Source organism: Spermophilus citellus, assembly GCF_964194105.1.
Source record: "Spermophilus citellus genome assembly, chromosome: 7".
Lineage (NCBI taxonomy): Eukaryota > Metazoa > Chordata > Mammalia > Rodentia > Sciuridae > Spermophilus > Spermophilus citellus.
The window spans coordinates 120,991,721-121,004,361 of NC_138188.1; the positions used below are offsets into that span (position 1 = coordinate 120,991,721).

The 12,641-nt window shown below is 45.5% G+C and overlaps 1 protein-coding gene across 1 annotated transcript in view; it reads left to right on the forward strand.

The window, feature by feature from the left end:
• The window catches only part of DGKG (diacylglycerol kinase gamma), a 188,457-nt gene that overhangs the window by 148,085 nt on the left and 27,731 nt on the right, over positions 1-12,641 (forward strand). The window contains exon 22 of the mRNA XM_081302353.1: positions 2,460-2,637. Coding sequence (XP_081158479.1) covers positions 2,460-2,637 — 178 coding nt within the window. The remainder of the gene's footprint in view (positions 1-2,459; positions 2,638-12,641) is intronic.

A 12,641-nucleotide genomic window follows, 5' to 3' on the forward strand; every position in this document is an offset into this window, starting at 1 on the left:
AGTCAGATGAAATTAATTAACATAAATGCAAAGTTCTATGTTGAAGCTATTTTTTTTTAAAGGCTGCACAACTGGGCATGGTGGCCCATCTCTGTAAGCCCAGCTACTTGGAAGGCTGAGGCAGGAGGATCACAAGTTCAGGCCCAACCTGGGAAATTTAGCAAGACCCTGTATCAAAATCAAAATAAAAAAGGCTGGGAGCTTAGCTTAGTGCTAGAGCATCCCTGGGTTACATCCCCAGCACCCTCTGCCCCAGGGGAAAAAAATCCTATACAAGTGCAACTTAGGGAAGAGCTGGCTTAGAAATAGATCATGGGATAAAGGTTCAGGTGACTGAGATGACTACCCATTTAAACTGAAGGGATGCCATCATCTAGCTGTTAATGAAAGGGCTAGCATAGCTGTCATTGTGGGTAATGATACGGATAATGGTAGGGGGTAACCCGTATTGAGCCCTGACATGGGCTTTACACATTGTCTTATTTCTGGGGCATGACAGTGTCATAGAATTCCAGCCTTGGTCAGGGCTGGTCTCATTGCCGCCTGCCCCATCAGTCCTGTTTTGGGTGTTATTCTCAGTGCTGCGGGTCTTACCAAGTCGGTTGGCAACAAACTGGAGCATGTACAAAATAGGACAGCCAAAATGAGAAAGGATCTGAAAACCAAGTCTGACAGGAAAACGTTAGGAGAGTGGACAGGCTCAATCGGACAGGCTACACAACTGCTGTCAGATCTGTGTGTTTCCACTTGTCAGCCATGTGCTGTTGAGCAAGTGACTTAGCTTCTTCTGTGCCTCGGTTTCCCCACATATAAAGAGAGGCTAGTCATTGTAGATTATCATGAAGATAATCAAGGAGATGTGTATAAAAGCTAATGTGGCACATGGCAATGCTTCATCCATATACACAGTGATGGTGGTGATCATCAGTGTGGCTGCTGGGCTGCCCCTATGGAGGAGAAAGGACATCATTCCACCTGGCTTCAGAAAGAACAGGACCAGTGAGCAGAAGCAAGAAAAAAGAGAGAATCTGGGTCCATATAAAGAGACCTTTCAAATTATCCAAATGTCTGGAGGTCTGGAGTTGAGGGGCTGCATCTGATAAAGAATGGGAACTCTCTGCAGCCCAAAGGCAGCACCACGGATCTCTTTTTCTTCCTTCAAAGCTACTAATAACATCACAGGGCCCCACCCTCATGACCTCATCTATCCTGGTTACCTTCTCAAGTCCCCACCTCTTAATTCTGTTACAGTGGCAAATAACTTTCAACATGAGTTTTGGAGGAGACCTTCAAATCTTAGTAGTCAGCAAACTTTACAGTGTATAGTAGATTTTTTTGTCATATGATTTTGACTTTACTTTTCTCACAATAATCAAGATAAAGGATTTGTAGTCAAATTCTCCACATTTGAATCCCTGCTCTGTTATTTCTTAGTAGTAAACTTGGATAATATAGTTCATCCAGTTGGTTCTTCCAAAACATAGTAAGTTACCCACAATCCTAAGGAATGAGGATCAGGGCTAATACATTTCTTGCTGTGTTGGTAAGCAGTATGCCAAGGTGGGCTGACACTAGAGGCTATATATATGAGACATACAAGTTCAAGCCTTCTGGCCTTTCATGCCTGGTGAGAAATCTAGTGGTAGAGATTGGTTGACTAAAGAAACTCTGCAAGTTTATGTGTCAAATTTATACTTACAATTCAGATATGAAAGACAGGCAAATTCTTAAAGACTTCCAAAGACAGGCAGGATAAAATAAGAGGGAAAAGAGAGAATAATAATTTTTATTGTTGTCTTTTTTTTTTTTTTTTTTTTTTTTGTACCAGGAATTGAACCAAAGGGCACTTAACCATTAAAGCCCTTTTGTGTGTGTGTTGCTGGGGACTGAACTCAGGGTCTTGTGCTTGAGAGGCAAGCACTTCACCAACTGAGCTATATATCCCCAGCCCAAGCCTTTTTTTATTTTTTATTTTGAGACAGGGTCTCTCAAAGTTGCTGAGGCTGACCTTGAAGTTGCAATCCTCCTGTCTCAGTCTCCCAACTGTTGGGATTATAGGCACGCACCATTGAGCTGAGCTTTTTTTTTTTTTTTCCTTCTGCTTTTGCTTGTTGAGTATATACTCTGTGTTAAGTTCTGGAATCGATATTCCTATACATATTTATAGTGATTAGGAAGGGAAAATTGATAATAATGAGATTGGAATGGAGAACTGTTTGGCAATTAACTTGGGAACTATCCCTAGAGCATTTCTAGACCCACTGAAGTCTTGTGCTGTCTTCCCCAGAGCTGACTCAGGACTGGCTCCCCATCTCACTATAGTGGTTAAAGCATTAGACCTACTTAAGATTTGGTTTCTGACAATGGCAGGGTGGTAGCTGAAAAGACCCCCCTCCCCCCCCATATACTTCTAGAACACCTTAGGTTGAAGTCCACTGGCCTTTTCTGTCTGTCCCCAGTGTGACGGAGTGGAGGTGGACCTGAGCAACATCTTCCTTGAAGGCATTGCCATTCTCAACATTCCCAGCATGTATGGAGGCACCAATCTCTGGGGAGAAACCAAGAAGAACAGGGCTGTGATCCGGGAAAGCAGAAAGAGCATCACTGACCCTAAGGAACTGAAATTCTGTGTCCAAGGTAAGCCAGACATGAGGACAGTTGCTCTAGACCATGTCCCTGTGGAAGGTGGGCCAGCAAAGCATCTCAGGACCTATAGCAGGCTCTTCTGTAAGGTCTGACAGCCCGCCAAGGACCTGGTACCCCGGGAGTGTGGTGACCCATCATCCCTGGTGTTGCAAAGCTTACAACCTAATTGAGAAAACAAAATTTCTAATAAGGCGGGGACTGATAGTTATCAAATCAGGGGACTCCATAAGATGAGATGTCAAACGCTGCTCCTGTGGTTATCAGAGTTCTCCAATGTCCATATCCAAAAGTCAATTCTCAGCCCTCATTTCACTTCACCTTCATTCAAACCCCACAGATCACCCCCTTGTCCTGGAAACACTTTGTATACTTGGCTTCGAGGACTCCACTTACTAGTCACTCCTCTTCAGTCCCTGTTCTCTCGGACTCTTGATGCTAGAGGGTCCCCAGGCAGGATCCTAGATCCTCTTTTCTGTCTGTACTTGTTTCCTTGGTGACTTCATCCAGTTGTGAGGCTCTATTTAAATATCCCATGTGTGCCCATGATGACTCCAAACCAGTCTGGCCTCCTGATGCGTCCCGCATCCTCTCCTGCACTTCCCTGGAGAGGATAACGGACATAGCAAGCTCCATGTGTTCAAGGCTGAACTCCTCTGTCCAGCCCAGCCTGTGGTAACTCCAGCCTCCATAGCCCTCTAGTCAAAGCATTGGCACCACCTTCCATGCCTCTTTTGTGTGTGTGTGTGCATGTGTGTGTGTGTGTATGGTGCTGGGGATTGAACCCAGGGCCTTGTGCATGCGAAGCAAGCACTCTACCAACTGAGCTATATCCCCAGCCCCCTCCATGCCTCTTTTTACCTCACATCTCACACCCAGTCCATGAGAAAACCTGTGAGCTCAACTTTTCAAAAACATCAGGGTCCAGCCACTTCTGAGCCACTTCCTTCTGTGTCCTGTATGACTGACTGCAGGTCCTCTGCTCCTCCCTGAGCTGAACACAGTCTGTTCTCACCACCACACCAGAGATCCCTGTAAAAACATTAGATTAGGACACTCATCTGCTCAAAATCATGCTGTGGCTGAATAAAAGGCTAAGGTCCTACAGTGGCCAATAGCCCCATATTGTCTGGCCTTCCACCACCTCCCAGACCCCATCTTCTGGGACTCCCTCCTTCACTTTCCCTGGCTCCTATACACAGTGGGTTGCTTCCATGAACCCATTATTCATTCACTCTAGAAAAACCAGGCAGTATACCTCAGAGGCCACCTGCTGGGGCCTCTGATTGTAACCCACCAGAATACAGAAAGTGCCCTTAAGATGACTTTCACTCCAACCCCTTATCGGCTACCTCCACAAAGATCTGAACAGAGATTCAGGCTAAACTTCTGGCACCTTGGTTCCTCTGTCAACTGTTGGATCTTCCTGGGTTCTCAGTGGCCTGGCGAGCCCCAGGAAAGAGACCATGTTGCTGGTGATCCCTGCCAGCAGCCAGGGAACTGGGTTCTAGTCCAAGTGTTGCTACCAGTCTAGTTCTTGGCATCTCAGACTTCTTTGCTGTGAAATCTACATCTCATGTACACCTTTGATAGCTGGATGGATGGGGTTGAACTAGATCATCAGTTCTGAATCCTGGCCTGCCTGTTGAAAATGACCTTATCCATCTCTGGGTTGGTTCCTAGGAATCTAGGTTTGTCTTGAGCTCCCTGGATGACCCTGGTGGGCTGCCAGGTTTGAGAACCACTTATAGAGACAGACATATGCCCAGAATGTCTTCTAGCATTCTGTGTTCTCTGATGTCCCAGGATATAATTGCTAAGGTTGGATGTAATCCCACCAGTAGGAGACAAAGCTTGGCTGACCCTCGGAGGGCGGGGTTCCTTGCTTCACACCCATCTTAGACAATCAGGTTGTTATATTCCAGGGCGAGGTCATCAAGAAATATCATCTCCACTTTGTCCTTTAAGAAGACTCAGGAATTTTTGTTTCTGTTGCCCTCTTAAGGCCCTTTTCTTTGGCAAAATAAACTTTTCAATTTGTATAAATTATTAAACGGAATAATGCATTCCTCCTTCCTCCCTTGGCAGGGGAAGTTGTGGGTGCTAGCAGAGGGTGGGGGAAGCACTGGAGATTGTAGAACGTTCCTGCAAATTTTCCCACCCTGGTGATCTCAACCCCCATCCTGGCATCCAGCCCTGTCAGAACAGAGAAGGGAGTGAGCATAGCAGAGCCCTCCCCTCTTCCCACCCCAGGGCTTGGGGAAGCTACTGAGGTCAGGTTCTGGTTAGGACTCAAGGTCAGCCTTCATCTTCCCCTTAAATGTCTGATCTTTAAGTGTCTGATCTTCATCTTCCCCTTCTTTAAGAGAGAGTGAAGTATCTGCTGATCACTCTTGACCGTTATGTACAGGAACTCTCTTCCGCAAATCCCCCTTTCCTACCCCCGAAAATGTGTTTTCAGGGCTAAAAATGAAGCCACTTCCTGTTCTTTAGATGAGGACATGAGCTGATCAAAGTGGAGGCCAAGGAGGGGCCCTGGCTTCTGGGCTTTACAGAGACACCGACCCTAAGCTTCCTTCTTATAAGGGCCATGATCTCATATAAGTTGAGTTGCTAATGGGAAAAGCTAACAGCACCTATTTTAGTGGAAAAGCATTGACTTGGAGTTGGGAGATCCAGGTTCCAATCCAGACTCTGCCTCTTACCATTGTGTGTGACCTTGGGTGCATCCCTTCACCTTCTTGGATCTCAGTCTTCCTTCTCTGTGAAATAAGTCTAGCAATCACTGTATACCTCATCAGAATTGAAGTATAGTCATATTTTGGTCAACATGGATTTGGGGGACAGAAGTGTATACAATTTTTTTTCTTCTTTCCATGACTTTTACCCCAGGATTTATAGGCTCGGAGGGAGCTCTCTCTCTGCAGTGTCTTCATTTGTTAGGATTTCTTCCTCCTTGGAAGTTTCACTGGGACTGGAGGAGAGGGAGAAGTTAGGAGAGAATAATGGGAGTGAAGGATGTGCACACAGGAGGTGGAAGAGGGAATGGCCTTAGAACAGGTTGCGGTCAGGTCTCTGATAGTAGATCCATCTTTTTCAGAAAAAAAACATCGAGTAAGAAAGTCATGGAATGTGTTCTGTAAACTCATTGGCTGGTGGAAAAGCAATAATGCACACAGAGAAGCACCCGGCTTGCAGCTGGATAACCTGGGTTTAATTTTTGGCTTTATGCTTTCTAATTTTATAAAAGCTCGGAAAGTTAGATTACATCCCTGAGTCTCAGCTTTGTCATCTATAAAATGACCGTGAAAATATCTAGCTTTTTATGAAGCTGGTGCATGTAAAAGCCTGGACCACAGTATAAGCTCAAACTTTAGGGAAAAAAAAAATTTCTCCTCCTCTTTAATTCCACTTTATTTTTTTAATGAATTAATTTATTTAAAAAATATATATGTATATGTATATACACCACAAACACACACACACACACACACACACACACACACACACACACGGGGGATTTAACCCAAGTATGCTTTAGCACTAAGTCACATCCCCAGCCCTTATTTATTTATTTATTATTTTTAATTTTGAGATAGGGCCTCACTAAGTTGCTTAGGGCCTCACTAAGTTGCTGAGGCTGGCTTCAAACTTGTGATCCTTCTCATCAGCCTCCCAATTCCACAGGATTATAGGCATGCACCCAGCTTTAATTCCATGTTAGGAATTTTACCTGGCTTTAATTCCATGTGAGGCTGAAGCATGCCAGTCAATTTCTGGCTTTGAAGTTCTTGTCTTTAGCATTATAATCTACCTACATTGCCAGTAGGAAACAGCAGAGCTCCTGCAAACCAACCCAACTTTTGTCCTAGCTTATTAAACTTATACCATCAATTGTAATTACTGTTTCCTTTTCTAGACTTTTCAGATTTCAAAGATGGAGGCCGGGGGCATTAATCTTTGTCTCTCCAGTGGCTACCCCCAAGCAGTTACTCAAAAAAAGAAAGAATATTAGATGAGTGAGCACATGACATGGGTTATTTTTAGTTTTTGTAACAACAAAAATAGTGTGAAGTAATCTTTTGTTTTTATATTCCATTGTGGCTTGCAAATAATTTTGCATGAATTAGTTTAATATAATCCTAACCAGAAGCCCATGAGTAATGTCATACCCAGCCAATTTCATATCCCATTTCGTAATTGGGAAAAAACAGAAGCCCAGAGAAAGGGCAGGACATATGTAATTTATGTCCAGGGATAGAATCAGAACCAAGACTAACCTCCAGTGGCTAGTATCCATCTAGAAAATTTATTAGGCTACTGAGTGTAATGCAAACACCAGGCTCTCAGAAATAGGAAGCATTTAGACCCAGTCCAAAGAAAGATTCTATTTTTTGAAATTCTACTCCTCTTGCAAGGCAAGGTCTAAGGGCCATCTCCTCCTGGAGCCCCAGAAGTGAAACCAGCCTCTAAATTATTACAGCACTGGCTTTTGCCTTCCATCTCACCAGCACACTGATCATGGGTTGCCCTGTATCAGAGGCAGCCAGAGATGTGTATCCTCACACTTCTCCCCAACCCATCCCTAGAAAAGGTGTTTGTCGGGCTGGGGATGTGGCTCAAGCCGTAGCGCGCTCGCCTGGCATGCGTGCGGCCCGGGTTCGATCCTCAGCACCACATACCAACAAAGGTGTTGTGTCTGCCTAGAACTAAAAAATAAATATTAAAAATTCTCTCTCTCCCCTCTCTCACTCTCTCTTTAAAAAAAAAAGAAAAGAAAAGGTGTTTGTCACCTGTGTCTCTTTCCAAGCCTACCACCCGGGCTCACAGTGCTCTTTAGAAATGCCTGTTGGAGGGAGGGAGAAAAGGGAAGGACTCTTGCCCTCCTTCAGCCAGCACTGTGCGCATGCGTACAGTAGATCTGGCGCAGGACAGGAAAAATATGAAATGAAAATTTGGGAGGAAAAGAAGTCTTAGGAAGAGGTAACCTGTGCATATTAGTGAGGTTAAGAATTTAGTTTTGTTACTGCTGTTCCCCAATGTTGAAGAATAGCACCAGAGAAGCACGCAGAGGCAAGGTCAGAGTGGAAAATTTGAAGTTTATTAAAAGACAGCAGAAAAGACTTCTCCTGGAGGAAGAAGGGGACCCAAGAGATGGAATCCGTGGAAGTGCGGTTGTCTCTCCATTCTATAGTTTTCGGTGATGGAATGTAGGTGGGAAGGGACATAGATGGGCCAAAGAAGTAATCTGGGCACTTCCAAGTCAGCATCTTCAAGTTTGCTGTTCATTAACATTTCTTTGGGATGGGCTATCTTCAAATCTATTGGGGGATGTTTCCTGGACTTCATTAACATTCCGAGAGTTGCTCAACTTTTCCGGGAATTCATTCTCAACATGGCCTCCATTTTAGATTTCACTCAATATTAGACCCGATTTACCTAACTACACTGACTGACTAATTTTAAATCTGGCTTCAGTTTCACTGAGCCATTAGAAACTCATTTGATGAGTAAGATATGCTGACCATCTTCTCATAAGTAATTCAGATAGAGCTCAAAGGACCTGCAATTGAGAGTCCGTGTGAGGAAGGGACTCACCATTGAGAGTTCAAGCCCCAGGCCTCCCTGCAAGCTACAGAACATGGAATAAGCCAGGACCCTCTCCAGGTCTCTTCAACATTTACCACATGGAACAATTCAGCATTGTTTTGAGGGTTAAATGAGATCATCCTTGTAGAGAACTTAGAAGAGTGCCTGGAACTTGATGAGCTCTTAATCAACAGTAATCGGAATTATTGTTTGATAATTAGCATGTGATCCCATTTAGAACTTTACTCTTTTGACTTCTGCTATGGGAATTGGTCTAGAATAACCATAAACTACCAGTGGCTAGAACAGCCTGTAATCCTAGGGCTCTTTAACTGGCACTGCACTCAAGTGTGTCTGGTGTTGCTGCCAGGGTGGGGGTGACTCCTGAGCTGCTGTCCAGAGAAGTAAGGTGAAGCCAGAGGGAGCCACGCCTTGAATCCAGGTGAAGCCCTAAGCTGGACCAGTCCCCAGGAGGTTGAGTGAACCTGGGAGCTCTGCCATTGTTCCTCTGTGGCTCCAGCCCAAAATGTAAATGCAAGACCTCCTACATACTTTCTCCAATTCTTCCTTGAGCTTCACACCTGCTGAAGCCAGCCTCCATGCTGTGCTCCCAGCACCTGGCCCCTCTGGTTACCACAGATGTCATTTCTTGTCATCCTGTTTGAACTGCAAATGAGTGTCCTGAACACAATTCTAAACCGGTAGGGCAGCATCTCCCTAGACGGTCACTAAATAATGTTTGCAATTGTTCTTAAGCAAAGACAAGGAGACAGACACTTTGGGTATAGGGTTCACTTTGAGTCATTTTCCCAGTGGTAGAAACAGGTTTTCTGTCAGATCATTCAATACATACTTAGGAAGTACCTAACAAATGCCAGGCACCAGGTTTGGTAAACAGGGCTCCCCTGTAACCACAGGGAAATGTCAAAGCCTGGCTTTAATAAAATAATTCCATAGATAGGCATATGATTAGGGACTGTGGTGAGTGCTAAGAAGAGTCACATGGCTACCCAGGAATGGCAAGTCCAGCCAGCCTATGTGTAGCTTGCAGGTAGCCTGTGGCCACACTAACCTGGCACAAACCAACGGACACGGGTATTCTCCAGGCACATGCCTGCAGCTAACAGATCTGCCCTCCCAGATGTGGAAGCTCTGTCTGGAAAGGGGGAAACCTTCCCATTGCAAAGCCCATTGACTCTAAGCAAAGCTACTTTGCAAGGTCGTGTAGTTTTATCACCTGCACTCTGTGCCCACGCAGGTTTTAAAAATTGCATGAACTATGCCCTCAATCCTAAAGCAAGGGAATGGGATGCCAACCAAGCATCTCTCAGTATCACACTCCACAGGAGAGAAGGAGAGAGAGCTCAGCTGAGACACCCCAAATAATTTTGAGCACAAGGGTTCATTGTTTCTTGTGACTTTCTTGTCACTTTTATCTTGGGGGTTCAGGAGCTGTCCAGGGTTGTTCCCAATTTTCCCATGCAATGAGGTCATATAGGGAGCAATAGTTAGCTAATACCCTTTGGGGTTGAGAGAAAATTAAAATGTTCCTAAGTTGTGCACTTAACAGAGGTCGCTCTGCCCAGGTCTCTCCTGTGGATTGAGACAGAGCAAGGCAAGTGACTCCTAAAAAGTCTCAGGGGTCTGGGGGTACACACTAGAACTCCCCTCAACGCTGGGAAGTAACCATGGCAACATGCGTGTCATTCCTGCTAAATATTTGCAGACCTATAGAGAGGTTGCTTTGCTTTTCATCAGAAGTCACAGCTTGGTCATTCAGTCTGTCAAGCAGCCCACACTGTAATCAATATGCCCCAAACTTGTCATCATCCCCTCCCTCTTTACAAACCCTCTCCCTCTCCTATCCCCCACTGGCTCCCCCACAGCCACATGTTCCCTGTGGTTCAGGCTAAAGACCCAGGGTCATGCATTTCCCCTCACATGGTGTCTTTTCACCAGACTGTGAGCTCCTAATGGAGCTCAGATGTCACAGTGCTTCTGTACCCCTGTGCCTGCCAGTCCCTGAGACCTCAAAGGGGCTTACAAATATTAATTGACCAAAAGCACCCAGTCAGGAGCACATGGAGCGGTGAGTTAGGGAATTTTTTTGAGTTGGTCTCGCAGCAAAATGGAATTTGTGTGAGCAATGCTGGCATGTCATATCCCAGTGCCTCTTTGCCAGCATCAGCCTATGTGGCAACTCGGCGGGGGTTGGGGGGGGGAGGAATTCCTCCCATCCTCCCTCTCCCCTTCCCTGAAGCCCCTCTTGATCCCGGCTAACTCTACATCAAGCAGTAGCTGTGGTCTATTTCCACAGACATCTCGTGACATCAGGCAGGAGCTGCCCTGCTAGACTCTGCAGGGTTAGGCCAGGTATGTTTTTACAGCTTCCAAATGAAGGCCACACAAAATGGTTCTCAGATGCCAGTTACTATAGAAACGGTGATGTTTTCTATGTAGTATTGAAACACCAGAGTCATAGGCCTCTCAAAGATTTGGAGATCATTTTGTCCTCGAGATAAGGAAAGAGAACCTGCAAGATGAAGAGGCTTGCCCATGGCCACATCCAGACTGAAACACAGGTCTTTTAGCTCAGAACGGTCCTCAGACCTCTCAAGCAGGAGCCAGCAAAATTTTTCTGTAAAGGAATATGTTAGCACAAATGACGGACACTCATGAAGGCAAGAGATGGGAAGCAAACCTCAGGTCAGCAAGCTTTGCTTTATTCAGGATTCAGCGGCTGAGTTAATTGGTGGAACCTGGCGCATAGGGCTGAAGCAAGTGTCTGGGTTATTTAGGCTTAGTGAAAGGTGCATTAGGAGGGTGATTCCTGGGGTTCATTGTAATGGGGTCCCTCTGGGACAGGAATGCGAATAGGGAATTTGTTGTAATGGGATCAGCTGACCCATTAGGGTGGCGGTTCAGGTGCCAGTCAGGTGCAGCTCCTTTTGTGTTCCTTCACTCTGGCTGAGGTCTGGGCCTTTAAATGACAAAAGCTTAGGGAAAACATCCTTGGACTTATTTTCTATAGTAACTATTAAAATAATTAGGTGTTGTGTACCATACAGTCTTTGATGCATCTACCCAACTCTGTTCACTTAGCATGAAAGCAGCTCTAGACAATCTATAAATGAATGGGAAAGGCTGTATTCCAATAAAACTTTATTGATAAAGACAAGTAGCAGGCTGGATTTGGTCCTCAACCCATGATTGACCAATTCTTGCACTAGATCTTCAAATGGCCTGTGAACCAGGAGCACAGGCTTTGCCAGGGTGTATGTCAAAATGTGAACTCCCAAGGCCCACAGAGTAGATTCTGCATTTCCACAAGATCCCCCGGTGGTCAGTGGACACTGACATATGAGAAACACTGTGCTGTTGGGCCTGGCTACACTTCCTAAGAATACCAAGAAAGAAATTTTATAGATAAGAAAAATGAAGCCCAGGCAGGTTTTAATTGACCTATCCCAGGTCAGTTGGTAGATCTGGGACTAGAGCCCAAATCCTAGTATTCCACACATGGAATTTCTTCTACACACACCAGAGTACCCGCCCTGACCCCACCCCAACCTCCCCATTTCTGGCTGGCCCTGACCCAACTCAAATTCACTGAGAATCCAAGGGAAGCAGTGGGGCATTCTTCCCCTGCTGACTTATGAATGAAAAGGACTACAACTCCAGCTGTGTCTCCTCCTCCCCCCACACCCCTCTCCAAGCCCAGGGAGGGGCAGACTTGGTTGAAATGTGCCTCAGGAGGCTGCTCACCACCTGCAGAGGGAAACTTGCTCACACAGGTTCAAGCCAGAGTGAGCTCCAATTTTATTCCTGCCTCCGGAGGGAGGTCTGCTGCTCAAAATAGAACCACAGAGCCAAGGAAGCTTCCACTTTTCACATAAAGTAGACAATTCTAGACTAGGCTCCTTAGCAGGACTAGACACCTCAGTTTTCCCTCTTCTGCTTGCCTGCTCTTGGTTCTCAAGCCAGTCCCTGTTCCCCTATAGCAGCTCTTGGTGCATTTAACATTGGGCACCTCCTAGATTCGTCCCATGGCAAAACACCATTCTGGCCACAATTTCTGCCGTCTGAATACTGGGTTTCTCTTTGGTCTGTTTCTGTTTTATGCAACAAATGTTTGTCACGTTGGGCACGCCTACAATCCCAGTGGCTCTGGAGGGCTGAAGCAGGAGGATCTTGAGTTCATAGCTAGCCCAACTCAGTGAGACCCTGTCTCTAAATAAAATTCAAAAAAGGGCTGGGGATGTGGCTCAGTGGTTGAATGTCCCTGAGTTCAATCAATCCCTGGTACTCCCCCCACCCCGCAAAATTTTTTTTTAATATTATTTTTGCTTTTTTAGTTTTCAGCGGACACAACATCTTTGTTTGTATGTGGTGCTGAGGATCGAACCTGG